This window comes from Trichophyton verrucosum (genome assembly GCF_000151505.1).
Source record: "Trichophyton verrucosum HKI 0517 chromosome Unknown contig00100_1.f1.exp, whole genome shotgun sequence".
Lineage (NCBI taxonomy): Eukaryota > Fungi > Ascomycota > Eurotiomycetes > Onygenales > Arthrodermataceae > Trichophyton > Trichophyton verrucosum.
Genome location: NW_003315573.1, coordinates 21,397 through 46,460, shown reverse-complemented (window position 1 = coordinate 46,460; position 25,064 = coordinate 21,397). Strand labels below are relative to the sequence as shown.

Here is a 25,064-nt window from a genome sequence, read left to right as displayed (position 1 = left end):
TGAGAATGATCCCATTACGTAATAGATATGAAATAATCCCGTGCCAGTCAGGTGACTGTTAGTAATAAATATAAACCAATAGAAACTCCATCCTTCGCATAAAAGCCGGCCTTTTCATCCAATGATAATTGGGATAAACAGCTAATCTGACTAATCTTGCGCTAGCCTGAAGAGGTAATTATAATGCAGCTAAACCAAGCCTGTGTTGAGCTTACTAATCCTGTTGGCCGTCACACAATAAATGGGTTTCTTCCTTCTTCTCAGCTTCTTTTCTTCTTTTTTCGTGTTCAATCTTCATCTTCCACCTTGATCCGGTTTCGTCTGATATTCAAATATACATCGACGTTGTCGTCGCTGACAGTATACTGAAACTTCGAGGCTGTTTGTGGTTGTGTTAGTGTATATTTACGGGTGTTGTCGCGCAGTGATTGCTGGCGGCGACGGCAAACATGGAGGAACCCCATACTAGCACAGAGCAGCCAGAGGGTACAGAGCTACCTCAGCACCAGTCTCATGAAGATACGGAGATGGAAAATGAATCTGAACTAGTCGCAGATGAGGAGATGGACGATGGCGACTCCAGGCTCCAGGCTGCTATACATGCGCAGATCGATGGGGATAACTCCCAAGCGCACCAGCCTCCTCCAGGTACTGGACCAGAACACTCGCAGACTACTGGAGAGGCCCCATCATCGGCACTGCCATCATCAACACCACATCCGTCTGCAAATGGCGGCCCTGCTGGAACCCAGATCCAACTGCCACCCGTAGAGAACTGGCGACCCTATGTCAACCCTCCAAATCTTGGCCGGGTCAGACAGCTGCTCTTCGAGGTCAAGGAGCCAGTCGAACTTAGCCTCGAAGAATTCAATATGTACTGGCCATTTATAGATAATATTTGGGTTAAGCAGCGGTCCACATCTACCAAAGATGGCCTGCATATTACTGATTACTACATGTGCCGCCTGCGCCGACCAACTTGCAAGCGGCCACCTCAGCGTCCGCTACCAGATGGCAAACGGCCCAGGAACAAGGTCGTTCGCGAGGGAGGAACTTGCAACTTTCAAATCCGAGTAGTCAAGTTTGAAGGAGCCCATACTACAATAACCATATCCCGGAGCCCTAACAGTAGCAGTGCCCATTCACATGATTTGGACTACATTGACAAGGTCAAGAAGAACTCTGGTGTGATGGAATATGTCCGCCAGGAGGCTGCCCAGGGCTACCTTCCGGCATCCATATTTGCAAAACTAAGAGAGGACCCTCAACAACTCGAAGCTGCTGGCGGAAAACATCTGACCACGATTGATGTTCGAAATGTGTCCGGAAAGTGGAGATCGAATCATCCAGGCCTCACCCTCCGGCCGCATGAAGGCTATGCCTACCAGAATGGACTGGGCGTCTATAAGGTACAGGATGGACAGCACATAAACCGTCCACCCGCCATAATCGCCCATCCCAGAGCTATGAATCTACCTGCCAATGTCCTCCCGTTCCCAACTTTCCCTCTGGATTTCTTGGAGCCGTATCTACCAAAGATAGGGGAAGATCATAACCATGGCAATGACAACTCCCACAGTGGAGAGACCAAGTTTCCGCATGTCACGCTTACTTACGCACAGTCCATGGATGGTAAAATTTCCACCAAGCCAGGTGTCCAAACTTTACTCTCTGGTCCAGATACCAAGGCAATGACTCATTACTTGAGATCCCGTCATGATGCCATAATAATCGGACTTGGGACCGCTTTGGCCGATGATCCAGGCTTAAACTGTCGACTAGAAGGTGCTGGAGGCTTTGGTGGCTTTGGGACCATGTGGCAACCCCGGCCTGTTATAATTGATCCCACAGGGCGATGGTCTGCATCAGCCGAGAGTAGGCTGCTGAAGACCGCAGCAGAAGGAAAAGGTAAAGCTCCCTGGGTCATCGTCTCACCTGGCGCAGAACTCCTTCCGGACAAGCTCATGCTATTGAAACGTCATGGCGGTGACTACCTGAGGATCAGAGAATACAACCCACACTGGCGACTGAGATGGGAGGCCATATTCGGTGCACTAGCAAACCAGGGTATCCGCAGCGTCATGATCGAAGGCGGAGGTGTTGTCCTCAGCGAACTGCTTAATCCGGAATATGTTGACTTCGTTGACTCTGTCATCGTTACCGTTGCACCAACCTACGTTGGCCGTAACGGTGTGTCTGCATCACCGGACTCTAAGCAGGATGAACTAGGCAACCCAATAAATGCCTTAACACCTCACAACATCAAATGGCAGCCTTTGGGTAAGGATGTCATCATGTGTGGGAAGATAAAGACCGCACCACCTCCTCCACCTCCACCTCCAATTCTTCTCGGCTTAGAGGCTGCTGCTCGTGCGGATGAATCCTGAGTCCTGAATCCAGGTTTATTGATCAGTGGACGGTCCTGCGAAGTGTCACTAAAGCAGTTCCAGCTTTACATGTCACTCGGGTCCCCACTTCGGGTAGACCTTTCTCTTATCCGATGTAACAGCTAGGCACTCTTATAATCTATCAGGTTAGGTCGTACTAATTGTAGGGATAACGCAAGCGCCCACTTACCCTACACCGAGACCCTGTGCCGGTTTGCAGCAAAGAGTCAGGTATCGCAAGCAACCTCCGCAAACATACCGTCGCCTGGAGCTCAACTCATCCCTCTCAAATTAGTCCACCTGGATTCGTCAATGATATCTTGCTTCGTTAGGGTGGTCAATTCTACTACTCCCGTTAAGCTTATGGCGATCATGTAAGTATGCCTCTAAATTCCACCCGTCACTCCCGTTTTACCCACTCTAGGCTAGTTAGGTCTACCGTGGGTATGCCGCATATTACAGTTACTAATATTTATATATAGGGAACTCAAAAATTCCACAACTTCGTCTCCCAAAAATACGGGTATTTTCAAGTTTATGATCCATGGATTCTTCAAACCTACTCCTGGATGGCGGCCGTTGGCCAGGAACAGCCGCAGCTTCGCTAGTCCAGGAGCACAGCAATATGCCGAGTGGCTAACCTCTATAAACTCTCATGACTTTATTTATATCTATATATCAAAACAATATGTAGTGCAGGCATATATCCAGTTAACTGATGAGCCAATCTAGCTATCGGATTGTACGAGAGGTTATATGTGCTTCACATATTTACTACTATTAACTTGCAGTAAACAACACCAGCCTCTCTACTAATCCTACCAATTAAGTCCTCGGCTTCTGATTCTGTCACTATATCCATTATCTCTCCCATTGTTCCCCCTATTGTTTGCACTCCTTGTCCTGCTTTCTTTGTGGCTTGCTTGCCGCGAACTGTGTTGTTGATTACATAATCCGGCTATCCACGACCATCGACCTTCGAACAACCAAAAAACAAAAAACAAAAAAAAAACAAACACCATCGAAGACTTCTTCTGCTCGTCCATCACATTCTGCGCACGTAGCACCCGTCACTCATAAATTTATCTTGAAACTGCTATACCCGTACTCTTCCTGCTTGATTCTCCCGATACACCAGTTTTACAACCGTTTTCCTGCCTACAATGGCGCCTGCACGAGCTTCGACGCGTGCCAAAGCACCTACAGCAAAAGCACCCACGAAGGAAAAGGCCTCGACTACGATGGCCAAAAAGGCTGGTGTGAAGAAGGCATCTACCGCATCTGCTGCGAAGAAGAAGACTACAGCTTCTGCCTCCGAGACGAAGAAGACAAAGCTCAAGACCGATGCTGCAAAGGCTGCCGTAGGCGCCAACGCGAAAGCTACCACCAAGCGCAAGACAGCGTCGAATACCCGCGCTGCTGGTGCTGTTGCAGGAGCTCCGGCTCCTCCAGCCCGCAAGCGGAAGACCTCTGCCGATGAAGAGGTAGAAAAGGCGGCTGCTGAGCCCAAACCCAAGAAGGCTCGCGTCGCAAAGGCCCCCATCACCCGCAAACCCAAGCCAAAAGTGGTGATAAACAAGGCTCCTACGCAGAAGCTAAGAGTCTTTGTTTGTGGAGAAGGCAGCCAGGGAGAGCTCGGCCTCGGAGCTGCCAAGGGCACTGTTGACGTGAAACGTCCACGTCTCAATGCCCTGCTGGCGCCCGAGAATGTCGGCGTGGTTCAAGTCGCCGCGGGTGGAATGCACTGCGTTGCGCTGACCCACGACGGCAGAGTTCTCACCTGGGGTGTCAATGACCAAGGCGCATTGGGTCGTGACACCACCTGGGAGGGTGGCCTGAAAGATATCGACGACGCAAAGAGTGATGACAGCTCCGACTCCGGCAGTGACAGCGGGCTGAACCCCTACGAGTCCACCCCAACAGCCATCCCATCCGACGCGTTCCCCGAAGGCACTGTCATTGTTCAAGTTGCAGCTGGTGATAGCTCATCTTTTGCGCTCACTGACGACGGCTTGGTCTACGGCTGGGGTACATTCAGAGTACGTGTTTTTGCATTTCCTTACTTCCCAAAAGAATAACATTGCTAACAAGGTGGTCCAGGGAAACGAAGGAATCATTGGCTTTGATGCTGACACGAAGATTCAGACCACCCCAAAGCTCATCTCAGGCCTTAAGAAGATTACTCATGTTGCTTGCGGCGACAACCACGCCCTCGCTATCGACAATCGTGGCGCCGTTTTTGCATGGGGATCCGGTCAGCAGAATCAGCTTGGCCGCCGCATCGTTGAACGCAACAAGCTCAACGGACTACAGCCTCGCGAATTTGGCCTCCCAAAAAACATCGCCCACGTTGGCTGTGGCTCATTCCACTCGTTTGCAGTTCATAAATCTGGAAAAGTTTACGGTTGGGGCCTGAACAGCTACTGCGAAACCGGAATTCAGCAAGGTGCTGGAGATGATGAGGCTGTTATCCTTCACCCCACCGTTGTCGACTCCCTTAAGGACAAGAGCATTGTCCAAATTTGCGGCGGTTCTCACCATACCCTCGCTCGCACAACTGATGGAGATTGTCTTGTTTGGGGTCGTCTCGACGGTTTCCAATCTGGTCTCAAGGTCGATACCCTGCCTGACTCTGCCGTCATCAAAGATGATAGGAACCGTGCTCGCGTCCTGTTCGAACCCACTGCTGTCCCTGGCTTCAAGGCAGAATATGTTGCTGCCGGTGCAGATCATTCGATTGCTATCGACAACGAAGGTCGCGCGTGGACCTGGGGTTTTTCCGCCAACTACCAGACAGGACAAGGAACCGACGACGATATCGAAGTTGCTACCATTGTTGACAACACCGCTGTGCGCGGAAAGAAATTAAACACTGCTGGCGCTGGTGGACAATACTCTATCTTCACTGCCATTGCAGAGTAATTGCCAAAAGGAACACTCAAAAACTTGACTCCTCAACATAATGGCTCGCTATTCTCCTGTGTCTCCCGGAAATTTTAAAAACCAAGTTGTCTCTTAGCAAATGGCCATTGGGCCTTCCATGCCCAATCACCCACTCTCCTCTCCCATTTTTTTTCCCCCCAACAGTGTAACCTTACTCTTCCGAGGCCTTTGCTCTATTTATTACGTGGAAAATGCCCTTTTAATTTGGTTCATCTCTCCTGTCCTGGTATTTACTGCGTGTTACCGGGTTTTTAGTTTCCTACATCGATTGTTTGTTGTTCCGATATTTGATATGGCCTCTTTCACGTTGAGTGGGCTACTGACGTTTGTTGACTGTGTCCATCCTTTTGTGAACGTGCCATTGGTTCCCATCTCCATCAGATACATATCCCAAGCATCTTTCTAGTGCTTTAGGGTTCTTGTCTGTCTTTCTGTCTTACTATTGCCGTCTGTGGGAGTTCTTCGTTTCTGGTGACACTCTATTAAACAATATCCCAGGCACCGCACTTAGCTGGGGCCTTTGGGTATGTTTATAGAAATTTTTCTTGAATGTTGAGCGATGCTTCATATGGTTTATTGTTTGTTCATCGTGCTACTTGCCTCCATTCCTCCCTCCAGGGTTAACCTTGAGGTGTAGGTGACGAGCTAGGTATACTCTGCTACTTTCTCTGTATTTATTTCAAGGTGTTTTTCTACAAAAAAGGGGGGGATCGTTGAATTCATTATATTAATTCTTGTTCGTTACTATAATCATTACATGTCATGCTCTTGCATTGCCTCCCAGTCATTCTCGTATTCGTCTGCAACTGCGTTGGATGCGGACGCTTCTGCATTTGGCTTACGAATGCTGTTGCTATTGATCCCATTATCATCCTCGGCCAGTGGTCGATCAAGGTCATCTTCGTCATCAGGGAAGCCGGCTGGGACCTTATTAGTGCCGGAATGGTCTATATTGTCTTTCGGCGGATCGCCTAGCGCCTTGTCATTCGACTCCCACTCGAAGAGTTCGTTATCTATAGATGTAGTGTTCAACACGCTGCTCTGTTCATTGCCATCCCCACCGAATAAAGACTTTACAGCATCCTGCGTGGAGAAGGTTGTCTCCGGATGTGGAGAATCTATGAAAAGGTCTTCCTCTTCTGGGTTCAGGCGGGCTCCATCCTGCTGATTTCCCTTTTCTCGCGTAGGGAGATCTTGTTCCTTGCCCAATTGGAAATCGTCATCATCAACCTCAGGCCTAGGTTTCCCTTCATCAATCCATTCTCTCCGCATCACCTGGAGTCGTTTAGAATGGCCCAGTTTCTCAATGGTAGCCAGGGTATCAGTAAATTTGGCACGAGGGTATAACTCATCCAGCCACAGCCGGTAAAAGTTGAGCAATCGCCCAGCATCAGAAAACTGTACCAGAACGGTTAGCAATCTACGCATATAGACATGTCTATAGCTTCCTTACCTCATGGCCTTTGCCCTTTAGTTTCAATGATGTTCTCGCCATTTTTCGCAGCCTCGGAATTCCATCTTGTGATAACAATCTGATAACATTGACTAAAGGTTAAACTCGGGTCTCAATTTTTAATCAAGGTTGTTCCAAGAAATGTGCGGGCCTGTTTACCTTGCTTCATCAAGTTGAGCTACCGGTGCTCGCTTTCTCGAAACTTGGAGTTCATCATCAATACCAAGAACTCCTTTCCCCGGATTTGGCTGGTCTTGACTAGAGCTGGCAGCTGTGGTTTTGTTTGTGTCTTGCTCTACTTGGCGAAGAATATCATCCAGCCCAGCATCATAATCAAAAAGGTCGTCCACATTTTCATTGACATCCATCCTTCCAAGAAGCTCGATATATATTCCCCAGGCAGGTAGTGTTTCGACCGTCATTAATAGTGTCCCAATATCAAATTCAATTAGGACTAACGCGACATCGCGATCGCGTACGGCGGTCAGTCCGCGCGTTAGTCACGTGATGGAATTCTTTAGTAATTTACTTTACCTAATCGTTAGTATTAGGTCATCTTTACATCACATGACTCTCCAGTGAAAACCGACTTGGGTAAGCCAAACGTCAACTTGTGCCATCGCTCGAAGACCACGCAGTTGACGGCGCTTTTGAAGATCAATTGCCTGCCAATACATCAATCGCAAGATGGCAGCCGACCATGCAAGGCCAATTGTGCCTCCAAAACAACTCAAAACTGACTATCCCGTATGTTCGTCCCGTATAACGCAGGCCGAATAGTGTACTGACAGTCTCCTCACAGTTAATAGATTCAGACCCGTATGAGACTTCCCTAGTCCCTTGCTTTCTTGATTACGATTCCTATGTGGCATAATTCACTGGTCACCAATTCTAACACTCTTGCGATTATTAGCCATGTACGCCGCGTGTTTGGATATGCTCGACCCTCAGATTATATCATGGGAGCCGGCGTCACCGTTGTGAGCCCACTGCTTTTCGGGATCATGGAACGTGTTCAACCTGCTGCATCTGGCGCTATTAACTATACACGATGTATGAGACTGGCCGGAGCCGTTGGTTTAGCAGCAGGAATTATTACCGTTTACCAGCGGTCCAGCAGTCAGTTATTCCCCATCCACAATTCGATGGCTCGTTTTAGATTGGTACTGTAGAATTTTACATTGATCCTGTTACTGACAGCAACCTTCTTGTAGACCGATTTTACGGACTCACGGAGAACTCTCGTGAAGAAGAGATGGATATGCGGGAAATGGTTGACAAGATCAAAAAAGGAGAGCCACTATACGGGACCTCTGTACTTTCGCCATACATGCAGGGTGTTGCTGCACGGAATTCCCGCTACACCTCCCTCTTTATTCATGTGATTCCCTGGTTCAACGTTGTCAATCACAACCAGGTAGGCACAATTTCTATTTCTGATAGAATTCTATATGAATGCTGACTATACCGTAACCTTTAGCACGGTGTTGACACCGCAAAATATTATCGCCAAGCCGAGCGAGAGTTGGAAGCTGAGCGTGTAAAAATGATGGCTAGTCAATAGATAACCCTTGCAATTGATGAATGTAACAGCCATCTTTCCCTAACTTTCCCCTGTATCTATATCATACTCGTGGCAAATACAAATGACCAGTTTCCTATACTCTACATCATTCTATAGGCAATATACCTTTGATTCCTTTCAAGTGAGGAGCGTCCTCTATCTCGTCTTTGAGCTTGCGGTCCTTTTTCCCTTTGGGATTTGGGGCTATATCTCACAGTTAATGAATGGTTACTGATGACTCATTAATAGAACTTTCTCACCGTTTTCATTTTCTTGCACATAAAATTTCCGTAAAAGCATAATGGCCTCTTTTCTAAATATACCGCCGTAAACTGGGTATGGCTGGTCTATTGCAGGGCTATTATGATTGTTAGCTGCCACAGGACACTTTTGTAGCAATTTGCTATCCTGCTGGGTTTGGTTTAAGATGTTTAACACTGACTCTGAATGGAGGGTAAGGACCCCCCCTGTACCCCCAAAGCGTTCATTGGCACAACCAAAATAGACGCTTCTTATCTGATACTGTCGTAGTGCTGAGGCACACATGATACATGGTTCAACGGTCACGTATAAATCAGTTTCACGGAAAATGGACCGTGGGTGGCTTCGTAGTGCTTCTTCGATGGCTAGGAACTCTGCATGCCTTGTTCCCTACACACAGACTAGCGATTCAGTACATGATACACCAGAAATATTCGCCACACGAAATTAATTCAACCTACATTCAAAGACTTATTTGTATCATTCATCCCGGATCCAATCACCCTGTCTTTATTTACAAGAACACAGCCTACAGGCGTTTCGCCGACAGCTAGAGCCGTTTCGGCCTTGAAGGATTGTCAGTCTCCATCAGATGCATGAAACAGCACACTTTTGAGCCTGTTAATACCATTTTTAGGGCCATTTTCATAAAGATCTCATGTTTCGAAAGGTTGGACACAGCGTGCATCATGAAGATGCTCCGTAGTTATTAATTCTTAAGGGTATCAAGAGCTATTGTTATTATTATCTTGAACTTCGCAGCTTTTGCGTGGTTGACCATTCTATAAGTACTACACGAGAGTTTTCTGATTTGTCAGCTAATATCGGGGATTTCATTGGTTAATATCACGGTCAAGTAGCGTTGATCCCCGTTAAATCATTCTACTCTAGTGGATGACTAAGAATTTGATGACAAATTGGCCTTCGGTCGCAATGTTTTCAGCCTCAAGATCTTAAATGGGGTTTTTTTTTTTTTTCGTGATTTGTATCTTAATTGAACGACATCCCATCAAGTCCATGGATTTTCCTCCCTAACCCCTTTTTTACGCGTAAATATAGGTACCACGCGCGAAGTTGATGCTTTTGTTTTCAAGTGTGGCGAATCGCATTTTATCCTCTTCACCTCCTTTTGAGTCTGCATGGGATGGATCTCTCTCATGGCTAGCCAGAATGGTTTATGGTTTACAGTCCCGGCGCTCCCTAGGGAAACAGCGGGACATCAAAACCAGAGATGTGCCTCTGTCTTCACTTATACCAAGCCATCTTGCATCTCATTTAGCCGCAGACACAAGTGGCGAATATGGAATTGACCGGGAAACCTTCTCACAGCTCCGGCGGGAAATTCTTAGCCAGAGCGAAGAGGGCGAAGCAAACACCAATGATAACATCAATGATATCTACAATCTAATATGTGTGGTGGTAAGAGCCGGGTTTGAACAATCTTCAAAGCCCCGGGGTCCCAGGGCTTTGGGAGATGATATTATAGGCCAAATCCTTGACTGTCTAGATATCATTCGTCTGGCCGTACAGAGAGCACCAGCAGTTCTAAATGGAAGTGCAAAACCAGAATTTATCAAAGAAAATACTCTGCAATTGCCCTTGTTCGTATGGGTCCTGTCATCTCTCCTGACTCTCCTTTGCTCTCGGGACGATCGAAGTATACAGGACAAAGTATGCCAGGTTGTCTCAGTCATATATGGCACTCAGTTCAAAACCATTCGCCTTTGGTACTCGGTTAAATCAATATCTCGATTTCTCCAGGCCTGCATTGGTGGTTAGTTCATGTCTCCCTTGGTCGATTCAATTTTATCTCCTGCTAACCATCCGAGCTAATGTAGAATTGATTTATTCAATCGAGACCGCTACAAGGCCGTGTGGAGGGATTTTCCCCGGCAATGATTTGTATTTTCCAGTGCCCACTGTTGAATTTTTATCCTGTCTGGATGAGCTTGGCCTTCCCCGCGATTGCTGCGGTAAAATCGAGCTAGGAAATTCACAAACTGTTGCCATTGCTTGCCTTAGACTCATAGAGACTATCACGTTCCCAGTCGAGCTTCCCTTAACCGATTCAAAAGCCTCCTTATTGCGTGAAAGCTTTAACCATGGTTTGCATTTTGCTGTAAGGCTGTGGAAAGCAATTTTCGAATGGTTTGATGAGAATACAGTGGCTGTAGGCGAACAAAGTCTCACAAGCCTTCTGGTCGAGTTTGTCTCGTTTTCCAGAAAATTATGCTCATATTCGACTCGGCTTAGTTCACGCATCGATCAGAAGGTGTTGCTGCCATTATTTCAATGTGTCGTCGATCTTGTGGACCCTGAGCAATTAAAGCGAAGCATTGAATTACAACAGGTTCTGGCTGAATTCCTGATGGAAGTAATTCGTCTAAGCCAATCGTCAGCAGGGGTGGAAAGCTTGGTCGAGGAGCTGTTTTTCTATCCCTTATCCGACATTGGTGCTAATATAGACTTCTTTCAAACACTGCATCAATCACTCCAAGTAAGTTAGCTGTACTCAACACCAGCAGGGGCGAGGCGGACTAACAAGATATAGCATGTTGTTCTTAGAGTCGTCGCCGGAGAGCATAGAACAAAGATTGGGTTGAAGGTAGTCCAGCGTGTTGGCTTATTTGATAAAGATAGAGGGTCAACTTCTCGCTCATATATCCTTGACAGGAAGGATTCCTCCATTCCCGCGGTGATTGATGCCTCTACAGATGAAAGAGCCTCAAAGAGGCCGCGACTGTCCCATACAGAAGACCAGAACGGCCACTCAGATCTCTCGAGTGTTATCTCAAATAAAATATACAGTACCCTTGGGGTCTTTCCTCCAAATGGCCTTGAAGATTTAGATGAAGATGCTATGTGAGTTACTTGTTACCAATTTCGTGGGTACTTTCTTGCTGACATGTTTTAGGCAAGATTTCTCCAATTTGTCTCCTGCCGACAAATGCATCATTATTATGAATCTGGGAAGACTTGCTTGTGCCTGGGCACAAAGTCTTTGTGGAGAGGAATATGGTAATATCGCGGGACAAACGTATATGTGCAAAATGTGCAATAGTGAGATGGAGAAGTGCCATGCAAAGAAACCGATATCCCCTCTTCAGTTTGGCCATCTTAGGAGCATTATTGCCGGAATTCTGCCACGAATCGAGGATTCAGGAAGCTGCAGAATATCTGCGATGATCGCTATTCGCAACATTGTTAACCATGATTTGCGTGATACCGAAGACAGGCTAGATATTTCTCTATTTGGAGAATATTGTCTACGGTCTCTCAAAAGCTCTATTCGAGAGTTAAGGGTTGCCGCCGGGTTAGTAAATATCCTTATGACCCCTCGACATAGCACATTGAGCTTGTATGATTTTAACTGTATTGTCCTGTTAGGAAAGCATTAGTATCATTTCTGAGAGGCTCTCGTGGATCAGATATACGCTGTAGCAATTTCATTGTGGCTCTAGAGTACCTTCACAAAATTTTTGAGAAGAATGAGCTTTTCTTACAGGAAACATGCGTTATGGCTCTGCGTCAAATAGCCGAGTAAGGTTCATTGTGATTACTTCTCTACTGGCCTCTATTAACATCTGAATAACAGGATTTCAAATGACGAAGAGATGAACATTGTGCTTCTACGGTTACTTGAATATTTAGGTCATGCTAACCCATTCGTCAGTGGGATAGCATATACAGAGGTAGGTGATGGACATATCCCTTTCAAATATAACTGTTATACTAACTAAGTATAGATATCTAAACTGGCAACTCTGTTGAGGTTGACACCTGCAGCACTCTTTCGGCCATATTGGAGAACACTATCTCTGTTGGTCATAAAAAATTTCCAAGCTCGGCCACAAATGGCGGATCAATTGTGTGATTTACTCGGGATGGAGGTTAATGGGTTCTTACGCTTGACAACGTCTTACACCTTGCCCTATCTCGTTCTGACCAGAAAAAAAGATATCATCTCACGAATTGCCATGACACACAGCAAGAAGTCTATCTCAGAATTAATCAAGACCCGGTCGCATCTGGCCTCAATTCTAGCTCTTTTGTTGGTCCAGCCTCTGCCTAACCCAGAAGCTGCAATACCGTGTATACTCCAAGAGCTTTCTGTGAAATTCAACGACCCAACTCTTTCTAAGCTGGTTCGATCTGAGTGTGTCCCAATTACCTGTGAGCTCCTACGAGGACTAGGGGGTTCGGGTGAGGGAAAAGGGTCCAAGGTAATGCACTTTACCAACATTATACATGAAAATACTAATACATGAGTAGTACTACGATGCCCTTGAATACATCGCGTCCGTTACACCTCGGCAAGTCAGCCGGGGGGTAGTTGAAAAATCAGAGAATCTAAGTGTATTCCTTGAAGAGCACGTTCTTGGAGTGGTAACAGAGTTTGTCCATGTTATCAACGACTTTCAGGTTTTGCAGCCAATTCCAGAGAAGAAACGGGATATAATCGCCTTGGGGGAGATGATAAAAATTGCCAAGGGCAATATTGGAATTGCATTACCACAGGTTAGTTTCTCCCACCCCCACAGCTACCAAGTGAGCTGTGTTCTGACCTGCTCTTCAGATTTGTGCCTGCTTGCGCGCTGCGTTAGACACAGATGACCTTCGTGACCTTGCATTTGCTACCTGGAACACTATGATACTTGCTCTCAATGAGGTTGATCTTGAGCCATTAGTTGATCAAACCTTCGCTCTCATTCTTAAATACTGGGAGTTCTTAACGGAAGAGACCAAAAAGAAAGAAATCGAGCTTGTGAATTACATTCTCAGGGACAATGGCGATACCCTTATTGCTGTTTTTGAGACTCTACCGTCTCTAGAATCAATACCTGAACTGTCTGAGCAAAACAAAAAGATCGAGCACCTCAAACAGGTGATGGATATAGGGAGTAAATTCATGGCTCTTTGCCGGCGATGTCAAAGCGATAATTTTGCTGTTGTCGAGCGAGCTCTTGTTGAGCTTCTGCCAAACATCGCTAATCACGAAGAGTTCATACATGGCTCTGTGTTTAGTGAACAACCGGACAAAAGCCTGGTTGGAAAAGTGACAAGAACCTTGTTGGATTGCTGCGTCAAGTATAATCCAAGCTCCCCAACCATAGTCCTACTATCCGCCCAGTGCCTCGGTCTAATAGGCTGCCTTGATCCCAATCGCATAGAGTCGATCAAAGAGAAAAAGGATATAGTTGTCTTGTCCAATTTTGAGAGATCCGATGAAACCCTTGACTTCATAATATTTTGTCTGCAAAACGTTCTTGTTGATGCTTTTTTGGCAGCGTCCAACAGTCGAACTCAAGGCTTTCTTGCGTATGCTATGCAGGCACTCTTGACTACTGGTAACATAAGCACAGCTATTCCGCCAAGGTCACAAGATCCCCAGTCCAGCGACTTGTATCGACGCTGGCTAGAACTTCCCGAGCTCTCTAGAAACACCCTAACCCCGTTTCTCAACTCCAAGTACTCTGTGACGATCGGTGCAATCAGTACATCATGTCAATATCCCTTATTTACCCCCGCTCTAAACCACTCAGAGTGGCTTAGGACCTTTGTCCTTGACATGCTTCAAAAAGGCAAAAGCAGAAATATCCAAATACTTTTCAGTGTTTTCAGTCGGATTATTCGAACCCAGGAAAAATCTATATCTGTGTTCTTGCTCCCTTTCGCCGCTCTTAATGTTGCGGTTAGTGCTATCGACGAAGAGCGTGAGCATCTCAAGGGGGAGCTTACCAACATCTTAGAATGCCCACTGCCAGACCACAAGGGACCTGAGCGCGAGAACCTGATTTTATTTAGCGAGGTATGTTTAAAATTCTAGAAACGATGGAATATACTAATACTGATAAAATTTAAGAGCGTGTTTGCTGTTTTAGACTACCTCTCTCGTTGGTTGCATGGAAAGAAGAAGGAGTATACTAGCATCACCTCTATTGGGAATAACGCCAGCCGTAGTCAAAAAGAGTCCCTCACGGAGTCTGCTGTCCAGATAAAGAGGGTGGAGCATCTTCTATCCTGCATACCAGCTGAGATAATTTCCAAACGGGCAGTTGAATGTAAGTCATATGCTAGGGCGCTCTTCCATTGGGAGCAGTACATACGCCAGCAGAAGTCTCGACCAGAAACAGATGCCATGGAGCTGGAATCACTTTATCAAAGACTACAAGATATTTATACCCAGATTGATGAGCCAGACGGGATTGAAGGCATATCATCACACTTGCATGTCCTTGATCTTGACCAACAAATATTGGAACATCGAAACTCAGGCCGATGGACTGCAGCGCAGAGCTGGTATGAGTTGCAATTAAATAAGTCACCGAAGGACCTCGATACCCAGATAAATCTTCTAACATGCTTGAAGGAATCTGGACAATACGGTATGAGATAACGACAAGTGCTAGAGTGTCGATGGTACTGACTTCGCTAGGTATACTTCTCAACCAATTTGACTCCTTGAAGAAGAATGAGGCTATTATACCGAAGATGCTCCCTTTGGCAATCGAATCCTCCTGGGTGACAGGGAAATGGGGGAAGCTTGAGAAGCTCACCTTAGACCGCCGTGATGAGATCACCACCGACTTCAACATCGGCGTCGGTGTTGGCCTGGTTGCATTTCGCCAGGGGAAGAAAGACGAGCTAGAAAAAATTATAGAGGAGCTCCGGATGAATGTTGCATCAGGATTCACTTTGAACTCCGTGTCAACATTCCAGGCTAGTCACGATGGCACCCTTAAGCTGCACGTCTTGAGTGAAATAGAGCTCCTGACCTCAGGTTCTTATGACAACCCTTCTACTCCACGGAATGAGCTTTTTACCATATTGGATCGTCGTTTAGACATGTTAGGAGGCTGTATTTTTGACAAACAGTATGTCCTTGGGATTAGACAAGCTATCATGGATTTGTCGTAAGTTTCCAAATTGTTTCTCAGGAAGTTTGAGGCGTGACTCTGACCATTCATAGCCCTGCATACGATGACTTAGAAGTTGCTTCTGTTTGGCAGCGGATTGCGAGGCTGGCGAGGAAAGCAAACTGGAAAGACCAAGCTTTTAATGCAGTCCTACATTCTGCCCAGCTTAACGACAAAAATTCTACAATTGAATATGCAAGACTTCTATGGAAGGAGGGGCTTCATAGGAAGGCTATACAAACGCTAGAAGGAGCCATTTCTGCCAATGTCTTTGGTCCCACTGGTCGCTCTGGAACTAGTGATAATGACGCCTCTGTTCCCGCAAAAGGCTACGAGCAAAATTTACTTATGGCAAGGGTATGTACAGTACACGTATTTCTATTGGTAACAGCCAATATCCACTAATTGAATTTCGTAGGCCTATCTCCTACTTGCGAAATGGATGGATAGTGCTGGACAGACGCAGTCAGATTTCATTGTCTCGAGATACCGACAGGCTATCCATTACCATCCGAAGTACGTTAATTGCACCAGTTACCAGTATCGGATAGCTAATCGTCATTGTTAGGTGGGAAAAGGTCCATTATTACTTAGGAAAGCATTATGCCAAAATATTGGACTCCGAAAAGTCCAAACCCTTGGGTAAAGAGGGTCAAAAATAGTACGTACCTTTTTTTTTTTTTTTTTTTTACAATAAGACTACGTCCTAACGTTTTATTCTAGCTTGAGCGGTGAAGCCTCGAAGTTGGTCATTAACAGCTATCTGAGATCTCTAACCTTTGGGAATAAGTATGTTTCTCAAACACTGCCTAAGGTTCTTACGCTATGGTTAGAACATGCCTCAGCAGTCGACCAACCATTTGACCCAAAACGAGGTGATAATGAGTATGTATGCCAACCCTCTTAAGTGAATTGCGTCTAAAATGTATTTTAGGGATTTCCAGAAGCACAACATGTCGCAACGAAAAAAGAATCTTGATGAAATGCACTCTCAACTTAAGAAATATATCAGTCGCATATCTCCGGCATTAGTAAGCTCAACTTTTCACTGTTATATTCCTGTAATACGGGTGCTGACACTACCAGCTCTTCACAATTCTACCCCAAGTTGTGGCCCGAATCTGTCAATCTAATAGCACTGTTTATAATACTCTCACGTCGATGATAGTGAGACCGGTTGTTGCTTTTCCCCAGCAAGGCCTATGGACTGTGCTTGCTCTTCTAAAGTCTTCTTCAAAAGATCGTGCTTCCCGTGGAATTACCATACTTCAGAAAATAACTGTAAGTATAGCCTAGGGCTCTGTTTAGGCAAAACCTGAAGAAGACTACTGCGTTGAAGAAGCACTCTCTCACAGCATTTTAGGAGTCCGCCAGGAAATCAAGAACAGAGCCCCCAGCGGGAGATATTCGGTTGATCATTAACCAAGGCCAGAAGCTTTCGGAAGAGCTCTTGGGACTTTGTCTCGCGCGCATAGAAGAGAAATCTTCAAAAGTCAGCTTATCCAAATCCTTGCGTTTTAACCATAAAGTAGCACCGTGCAGGCTCGCGATTCCTTTACAAGCTACATTGACCCCGACACTGCCTCCAAGTCACGAGCCTCACTTCCTCAAGACGTTCCGCGCTTTTCCAGCCGATACTATAACAATTGAGGGTAGGGTCATCAATAATATGTTTCCCCTAAAATATACGCAAGCTAACATTGACAAACCAGCTATATTGGACGAGGCTTTAGTTCTCAATTCTCTGCAAAAGCCGCGTAAGATAAATATACGCGGGTCAGACGGAAAGATATATGGTCTTCTATGCAAGCCGAAGGATGATCTACGCAAAGACCAGCGCTTAATGGAGTTCAACAGCATGATCAACCGACTCCTTATGAGGGATCTTGAGTCAAATAAGCGACGCTTGTGTAAGGCTGTTCTCTTGATTCAACATTTTCATAACTTAGTCGCTAACCCCGGGTGGCACACAGATATCAAAACATATGCAGTTACCCCGTTGAATGAAGAATGTGGCCTAATTGAATGGGTCAATAACCTCAGAACCCTAAGGGATATTGTGACAAGACTTCTCAAAGATCGAGGCGTGTCCGTGAACGTAAGTGGAGTGATACCTTGACATGTCTAGCAGAGTGACGCTAAAGTTAATAAAGTACCCCGAGATACGCCGGAATTTGGATGAAGCATGCTCGGATGACTCCAAACTTTCAGTTTTCAGGGAGAAAGTATTGAAGAAGTGCGTGATTTTGTTCCTACCACCTAAGGCTCCCCATGTTTCTATCTAAGGCACAAGCTAATATAAAATCAGGTATCCGCCGGTCTTACATGACTGGTTTGTTGAAACATTCCCAGAGCCAGCCACATGGTTTGCGGCTCGCCTAAAATACACAAGATCCAGCGCTGTGATGTCCATGGTTGGATATTCCCTGGGGTATGTGAAGATTATATTTCCCTTACAACTCCCCCAACAGAAAACATGAACCCAGGCTGATCTTCTTAATGAAGACTTGGTGATAGACACGGAGAGAATATACTGTTTGAGGAAGAGACTGGAGGAATTCTTCATGTTGATTTCAATTGCCTCTTTGACAAGGTATGGCTGCCCTCGACTGTGTCTCTATGCAAGGGTTCTAACGCATATTAATTAATAGGGATTGACTTTTGACAAACCTGAACTTGTCCCGTTCCGGCTTACCCATAATATGACTGATGCGTATGGGGCATACGGATACAACGGTAAAAATTGCCCGGGACATGTTATCAACAGTACATTAAATGGCTAATCCAGTACCTTCATTCTTTCAAGGCCCTTTCCGGAAGACTTGCGAGCTCACTCTGGGTCTCCTTCGACAAAACGAAGATTCTCTTATGACTATTCTCGAAACCTTCTTGCATGAGCCCACTACAGACTTCATTGGAAAGAAGGTTAGTTTACCCATTGATCATGGAATACATATCACAAGCATCTGACAGATTGCAGAAACGACATAACCCACGCGTTCCAGATACACCAGAGGGTGTGCTCGAACTTATCCGTAACAAGCTCCGAGGACTTCTTCCCGGGGAATCAGTCCCGTTATCAGTTGGAGGACATGTCGATGAACTAATTTTACAGGCAACTCAAGACAAGAATCTTGCAGCGATGTATATAGGCTGGTGCCCATTTTTCTGAGACCAGAGCGCTTGCACAATCCTTGTCGATAGATGTATATCATTTCAGCGGCTGATTTATGTATACCGTTGAAGCTATTTTCTATGTTTAATGCAAATATAAGAAACAGGGATATGTAGGCGTGAGCGTAGCCTCAGATGCAAAAATAGAAGCCATAGATGGTTTTTAATTACTCCCAGCCCGATGTTCGCCCATGTTATACATCTGTTTTGAATTAAATATGAACAACAACATTTCACTGAAGGAAAAAAAAAAAAAAATCTTTGAAACTCCATAGTAAATCATCCGTCTCCAGCAAGTCAGTGTAGTAAAGAATGATGATAATGAAAAGATGATTCTTGTAGGTTGTGCCTTGTATGATGTGCTCAGCGCCCATAACGGCCCCTAGTCCTGCTGGGAGATCGACTTAGACTTCTATTGCTGACACTGCTATAGCTCAGACTTCTCCTACGACGTGGCGGGCTATCTCTTCTCGAACGTCTCATGCGTGGAGGTGTAACTGATGGAGACCTCGAGGAATATGAAGGTGACCTTGCTCGCCCGACGGGGGAATGGGATCGTGAGACTGACCGCGGACGGTATATATCGTGTCGATCCGCAGCGCGGCCTCCGCGAAATCTGCCACGGCCTGGTGGAGAGCGGTACCTTGAAGACAACGGCGGTGGTGGTCTGCCCGAATCAAGAAAAGCTGAACCCCTGCCGCCTCCGTACCGCCCACCACCATATTCCGCACGAGAGGGTCTGGTGGCCGGGGGAGGGGAGCGCGAAAATGTGCGGCGAGGGAGTATTATAGAGACGCTTAGTACGGCACCATCAAGCTGGGCTTCATGCATATGAGCAGTTGCGGACTCGGCGTCTGCAGGATCGCGATAGTGAATGTACGCAGCTCCACGGTTGGTCATGACTGAAATCATAACATAAGTTGATTAGCGATATTGTCCGTAGAGTAGAATAAGCTATGTATGTAAAGAGAAGCAGGCGCTCACATTGCCGATTCATCGGTAATTCTAGGCTTTCTATCTCGCCGTACGCAGAGAAGATCTCACGCAGGTGATTTTCGTTGACATTCTTTGTCAATTTCTCCACGACGATCTGACACAGTGAGATTAGCAACTTTCCGCACCCAGGCTACAAATAACTAGAGAGAATAAACGATACCTTTGCACTTCTTCTAGCGGGGGGAGTAGGACTTCTGGTATAGCTTCTGCCACGCGGTCGGCGGTCTCTGACAGGGCTGCGACTACGACTGCGGCTGCGCGAAGAATATGGACTTCGCGACCTTGACCGAGACTCACTGTACCGCACACCACGGTTTCCATTGCGCCTGTCTCGGTCATTTCGAGCTGGCGATGCACTTCGACCACGGCTATAGCTTCGCCCATGATTCTGAGGAGATCTCGCGCGTCGTGGGGGAGGTGATCTTGACCGTGATCTGGTGCGGGACCGCGATAGCCGGCGGCGGGGAGATTGTGACGGCTGAGAGGGTCGTCTGTTACTATAAATATCGGCACCACGATGGCGATGAGACCCGCGCGAAGCTATCGACGCCGAGCGCGAGCGGCTGCGCGATGGCATCCTGCTAAATTGAGGGAGCTCCGGGCTTGGTGATAGCTGGTCTAACAACGCAGAGAGGGTCTGACAGTGGTATAATCGGTGTTCCCGGAAAATGTAGAGTACTTTACCCGCCTCAGAGGAGCTCAATGGCCAACGAGAACGACCTTTTCAACTTTGACACGCAAAGATCTTTGAATACTGTACAAACGCCGTAGAGAGGAAGAAAAAGTCGAGGTCGTTGTTGATGAACCGAATGGACCACTGGGCAAGGAAGTGATCACGTGATGAACCCTAATTCCCATTGGAGCCAACCTTATTTCCGCCTTATCTTATCGGCCAACGACGACAGGCTTCAGATTGCCTACTTATGTACATCCAACTACATAGCAACTCCAACTCCCCCAGGGGCACAGCGCTGTATCTCATCATCAGACCAACCGTCTAAGGGCTTTCTATACCCCGGAATCACTGCCATGAGATTCCAGCCAGCTAGGCTTATACTTACCGGACACGGATAAATTCCATCCACTGGTACCAGTGCTGTCACAAGGGAGGTGGTCTCTAGAATGGCCCATCTTCACCCCCAATCTTCACTGAAGGGCGTAATCAAGTTTCCTCCCCAGCTGCTCTCGGAAAACTAGAGAGAGAGCGCAGTCACGATATTTCATGCGAATATCGATCATTTCCAGCATGAGGAACTTGCTTCTAGCTCTCCTCCCAGATACAGCCGTTTCTCCTTCTCCATCATTCATACAGCTTTGCACTGCCGGGTCTCTCGCAGGGCGTCATTCTCAGGATGTTTTTTGACATAATGTGAACTGATATCGACACGGTCCCCACCCCGGATTTCACTAGCCAAGCTGATAACCCGCGGGAGAACCTAATCGCATTTGCAAGCTTTCTATATGATGACATTTTCTCCCCCCAAGTAGGTTCCTATCTATCATATCTCAATGCTTAGCTACTAATTTCGGTTTCAATAGTGCGAGCCTTTAGGCGTTCCACCCCACAGCCTTCTCCGGCTCATATGTCAGCTCTCCAAAGAGTCCTAGCATCACATGAGCATATCCCGATTCCAGAACGGGTGGCTGCCCTTCGTCAGTTATGTCTCATTCGTGATCGCCACAAAATGTGTCATTTCCCATATATTCGATGTAGATGAAGCCGATATTCGTGTGCGTGACATGAAGACAGCGCTAAAGATGATGATGGGAATCGGCTATCCGAAGCGTGTCCTAACTATCAGCCTATGAATATTGGGGCCCCTGAAATTGTCGCACATTCTCCCGCATTCACTGGCCCAAGCTGATGCCAGCGGCAAGCTGGTATGTGACTTTACCTCCTAGTTTAATATTGATACAAATCGTATCGCGATGGCTGGGTAAGCGGTGTCCCGGTTACTCGCGAACTGCACTTAATTGAGGACCGGTCAATAGACCCTCCGCTACCTCGGACTCTTGCACTCCACAGGGTTAATGCACTTTTTCTACATTTGTCTGGTGCTGCAGAACCCATAGACAAGGTGCTTAGTGATATGGAGGATCTGGCCGTCAGTACTTTGGGATCTACTGAACTAGGGTAATTTAATGACACTGAAAATGAATGGCTGGTTTGATATACCTGTTATTCCAAAACCTGTCTGGATATAACAAACTCTGGAGTGCATCAGGATTTATGAAAAAGAGAGATGACTTTGAGCTAACAGGGACCTGTATTTGACACGCTGACGTACCAATCTCCCTCACGAGATCTATTAACTGGGTAGCGGCGGCCGTACAAGTGCTACATTTTGCAACCGCTAGCCCCAGGGACCACACTATAACCATGTAGTTAGGACTTCTTTATGCAACCTATCTTCACTTCTCACCACATTATAGCTTATTCTTCCTCTCCTCAACTTTAGCTGGTCTAACGGTGCCTCCTTTTAATACCCTTCGTTGACTAATGAGGTCCGCTGTGACACTGATTGGACGGAACACAACAGAGGAAAAAGAAAGATGGCGGGAAGTTTGACCAGGGGGTATAATGTATGGAGAAGTGGTGGGCGAGGCAGACTTGTGTATGAAGTCCCAAGGTTGCTAGATGCCGTAAGGTAATGCTTCTACAAAGCATAATATTGCTAGTTTGTTTGAATAACTAGGGGCTTTCCAAGATATATATTCAAACATTTCATAATAAACCCGACAAGCAAGGATTGACAAAGCATGAAGAATATAATGAATACAAACATGAGTGAGGAATGGGATTAAGAGAAACCGTTATTCATAAGATCGTTATCTGCTGGTTGTTAGCAAAGCTCCTGCTCCATTCCTCGTAGGCTTGGATAACCTCTGGCTGGGTCCGTTTCGGAACCATTTCGAGCGAAGCTTGGAAGTGTTGGGCCTGGATCTGTAGATTGGGCATTCTCTTTTCTTCTTCTTCGTCCAGGCACAGTTCGGCAGCAGTTTCACAGATATTCACGAGCTCGGCACCAGAGTGGCCGTCGGTCATGGAGGCCAGGATGATGGCGTCCACCTCGTCATCGACATCAGCGCGGTCAATCCAGTTTTCAAATATCTCTTTGCGAGCCTCCATGTCTGGAAGCCCAATGTATAATATGCTGTCCAGTCTTCCAGGTCGCATGAGCGCAGGGTCGAGGATCTCTGGCTTGTTGGTGGCAGCAACAACGAGAACGTTTTTCAGCTCCTCAATGCCGTCCATTTCATTCAGCAGAGTGGTCAAAATGTTAATCCCGCCATGAGATCCGGCGTCTCGCCGAGCTGCAATGGCGTCTATCTCGTCGAAAAAGATAATACTTGGGCTTGCAGCTCGTGCCTTGCGGAAGATTTCCCGCATTGCCCTTTCTGACTCACCCACGTACATGCTGAGCATTTCGGCTCCCTTAACGGCAAGGAAATTCAACCCGGCCTCGGTGGCAAGGGCCTTGACCATCATCGTCTTTGAGCACCCAGGGGGGCCGTAAAGCAGTATTCCCCTCTTTCCACTGATATTGAGATTCTTCATTCGCTCAGGATTCTATATCCGTTAGCATTAAGTTCTGTATGTAAGGATGAAGGTCGGGGGAGGAAGACGTACTTTGAGTGGTCTCTCGACAGCCTTCTGCAGACGGTCCTTGATGTACCCTTGGCCACCAATGTCCGACCATCTTACAGACGGCGTTTCCAAGAATACCTCTCTCATAGCCGTTGGCCGGATCTCTTTCATGGCCAGGAGCATGTCTTTCTCGTATATCTTCAACAGCCGTGGTTTGTCACTGGACAGATCCAAATGATCCTCATAGTATCCATCTTCTTCATCATCCTCATCAAAATACCCGTCACTCTCGTTTTCATACTCTCCTGCATAAAAACGATTTCTGAATGTAGATGTACCATTCGTAGGCGGAGGCGGAGGCGCAGGCGATAACATACGGGCCTTTGCCTTTCTGCAGGACAGCTGAAGCAATGAGAGGAGGTCTGCACCGACGTACCCATGGGTCTTTGCAGCTATAGTCTCCAACACCCTGTTGGTAGGTTGGGTTGCCGACCCGCGAAGAGCCTGTAGAATTTCCAGTCTGCTCTTTGAAGTGGGAATCTGCAGTTCAATCTCAATTCCGAGCCGGTGAGGTGTTCGTAGACAATCATCCACGTCATTCGGGTGCCTTGTGCATGCAACCACCAGCACCTTGCTGTCCTGGAGCGAGTCCAGTGCTTCACAGAGAGCAGGAGAGAGGGAAACATCGGCTGGCCCTGTAGAGGATCGCTTGGGTGCTATAAAGTCGAGCTGGTCAATCTTGATGAGCGAAGGTTGGTACTTGAGCGCATCCGAGAATATCTTGCGTAGAACTGCAGCTCCATCTCCCCCCGTTCTGCTAGTGATCGATGATGTGACGTTGAAGGTTCTGCGCCAGTTGGCCTCCCCTATCTTTGCCAACATCGCACTCTTCCCCGTTCCTTTGGCCCCGTAGATGAGAATCCCGCCGGTACTCTTGTAGAACGAGGGCATGATAATCATTTGATCCTGGGTATTGAAGTCCTGCAGCCGTTCGTTGACAACTGCCAGCTGGGGCGCAAGACCACCGAGTCCATCGGGCGTGACCTCCAGACGGCCCGTTGACGCTGGATCTGCGTCCCCGGGGACCTCATCTGCCTTGCCAATGGTCACCTTCGACTGCTGGGTATATTTGAAGATGGTGTTGGCAGTGTCGTTGCTACTACTCCCAGCATTGATATGGACCACCTTGAACCGCCTGGAGACGCCCTTAAGTTCGACGTCAAACGCCAGCCCGAGTGAAACTACCTCGCATTTCAACAGGGGGTATTCAAGCGCCCACTCCCAGTGCGGACGCTCTTCTGCTGCCAGCTCCGAGGCCACTGACGAAGCTGCTGATGAGGAGCCTGCAGAGCTGCTGCGCTTCACCTCCTCGAGCCTGACCGTCTCGATATCAGCCAGCGGGTCGGACACCGGCGAAATAGAGACCTTGTCACCCAGTCTGAGGCCGTAGAGCTCCTGCATCTGCTTGGTCGTCTGGATGATGTTGTCGTGTATCTTCTCTGCGGCACTCCATGCTATGGCCGTCTTCACTTTGCTACCCGCAGCAGCGCCAACAGCACCACCACCATGGCCGTTGCTGGCAATGCTATACGTCTCTAGCTGGCAGAGCTCGCCTACTCGCACTTTGACCTGCAGCAGCGACGCCGGCGACAGATAGACCCGGAATGTATCTTTGTGGTCGGCGCGGGCTTGCTTGGAAGCCGGGCGGACAGTAAACAGCTTTGACTCGGCCATCTTGCAGCAATTCTACGTATACAGCTGTCCTTTTGCCAGACGAGGT

At 47.1% G+C, this 25,064-nt stretch overlaps 5 protein-coding genes across 5 annotated transcripts; 3 read left to right on the top strand and 2 right to left on the bottom strand.

Moving 5' to 3' along the window:
* Nucleotides 1–449: 449 nt before the first annotated feature.
* On the top strand, nt 450–2,387 carry TRV_01178 (riboflavin biosynthesis protein Rib7, putative; the record flags this gene model as incomplete). The annotated part of the gene is made up of 1 exon (XM_003024615.1): nt 450–2,387. One exon carries the CDS (start codon nt 450–452, stop codon nt 2,385–2,387), a length of 1,938 nt encoding a protein of 645 aa, XP_003024661.1.
* Nucleotides 2,388–3,550: 1,163 nt separating this feature from the next.
* Nucleotides 3,551–5,309, top strand: TRV_01177 (mitochondrial protein Fmp25, putative; the record flags this gene model as incomplete). The annotated part of the gene is made up of 2 exons (XM_003024614.1): nt 3,551–4,426; nt 4,461–5,309. The coding sequence occupies 2 exons, from the start codon at nt 3,551–3,553 to the stop codon at nt 5,307–5,309; spliced, it is 1,725 nt and encodes a 574-aa protein (XP_003024660.1).
* Nucleotides 5,310–6,083: 774 nt separating this feature from the next.
* TRV_01176 (replication fork protection component Swi3, putative) lies at nt 6,084–7,205 on the bottom strand (the record flags this gene model as incomplete). Its single annotated transcript, XM_003024613.1, has 2 exons — nt 6,084–6,750; nt 6,943–7,205. 2 exons carry the CDS (start codon nt 7,203–7,205, stop codon nt 6,084–6,086), a joined length of 930 nt encoding a protein of 309 aa, XP_003024659.1.
* Nucleotides 7,206–9,685: 2,480 nt separating this feature from the next.
* Nucleotides 9,686–16,947, top strand: TRV_01175 (inositol kinase kinase (UvsB), putative; the record flags this gene model as incomplete). The annotated part of the gene is made up of 18 exons (XM_003024612.1): nt 9,686–10,382; nt 10,522–11,105; nt 11,160–11,470; nt 11,670–11,921; nt 12,050–12,148; nt 12,204–12,300; nt 12,355–12,781; nt 12,942–13,126; nt 13,185–14,417; nt 14,472–14,994; nt 15,045–15,522; nt 15,579–15,882; nt 15,944–16,041; nt 16,094–16,186; nt 16,249–16,410; nt 16,460–16,556; nt 16,720–16,806; nt 16,834–16,947. 18 exons carry the CDS (start codon nt 9,686–9,688, stop codon nt 16,945–16,947), a joined length of 5,841 nt encoding a protein of 1,946 aa, XP_003024658.1.
* Nucleotides 16,948–22,513: 5,566 nt separating this feature from the next.
* TRV_01174 (uncharacterized protein) lies at nt 22,514–25,018 on the bottom strand (the record flags this gene model as incomplete). Its single annotated transcript, XM_003024611.1, has 2 exons — nt 22,514–23,266; nt 23,327–25,018. The coding sequence occupies 2 exons, from the start codon at nt 25,016–25,018 to the stop codon at nt 22,514–22,516; spliced, it is 2,445 nt and encodes an 814-aa protein (XP_003024657.1).
* Nucleotides 25,019–25,064: the final 46 nt, after the last annotated feature.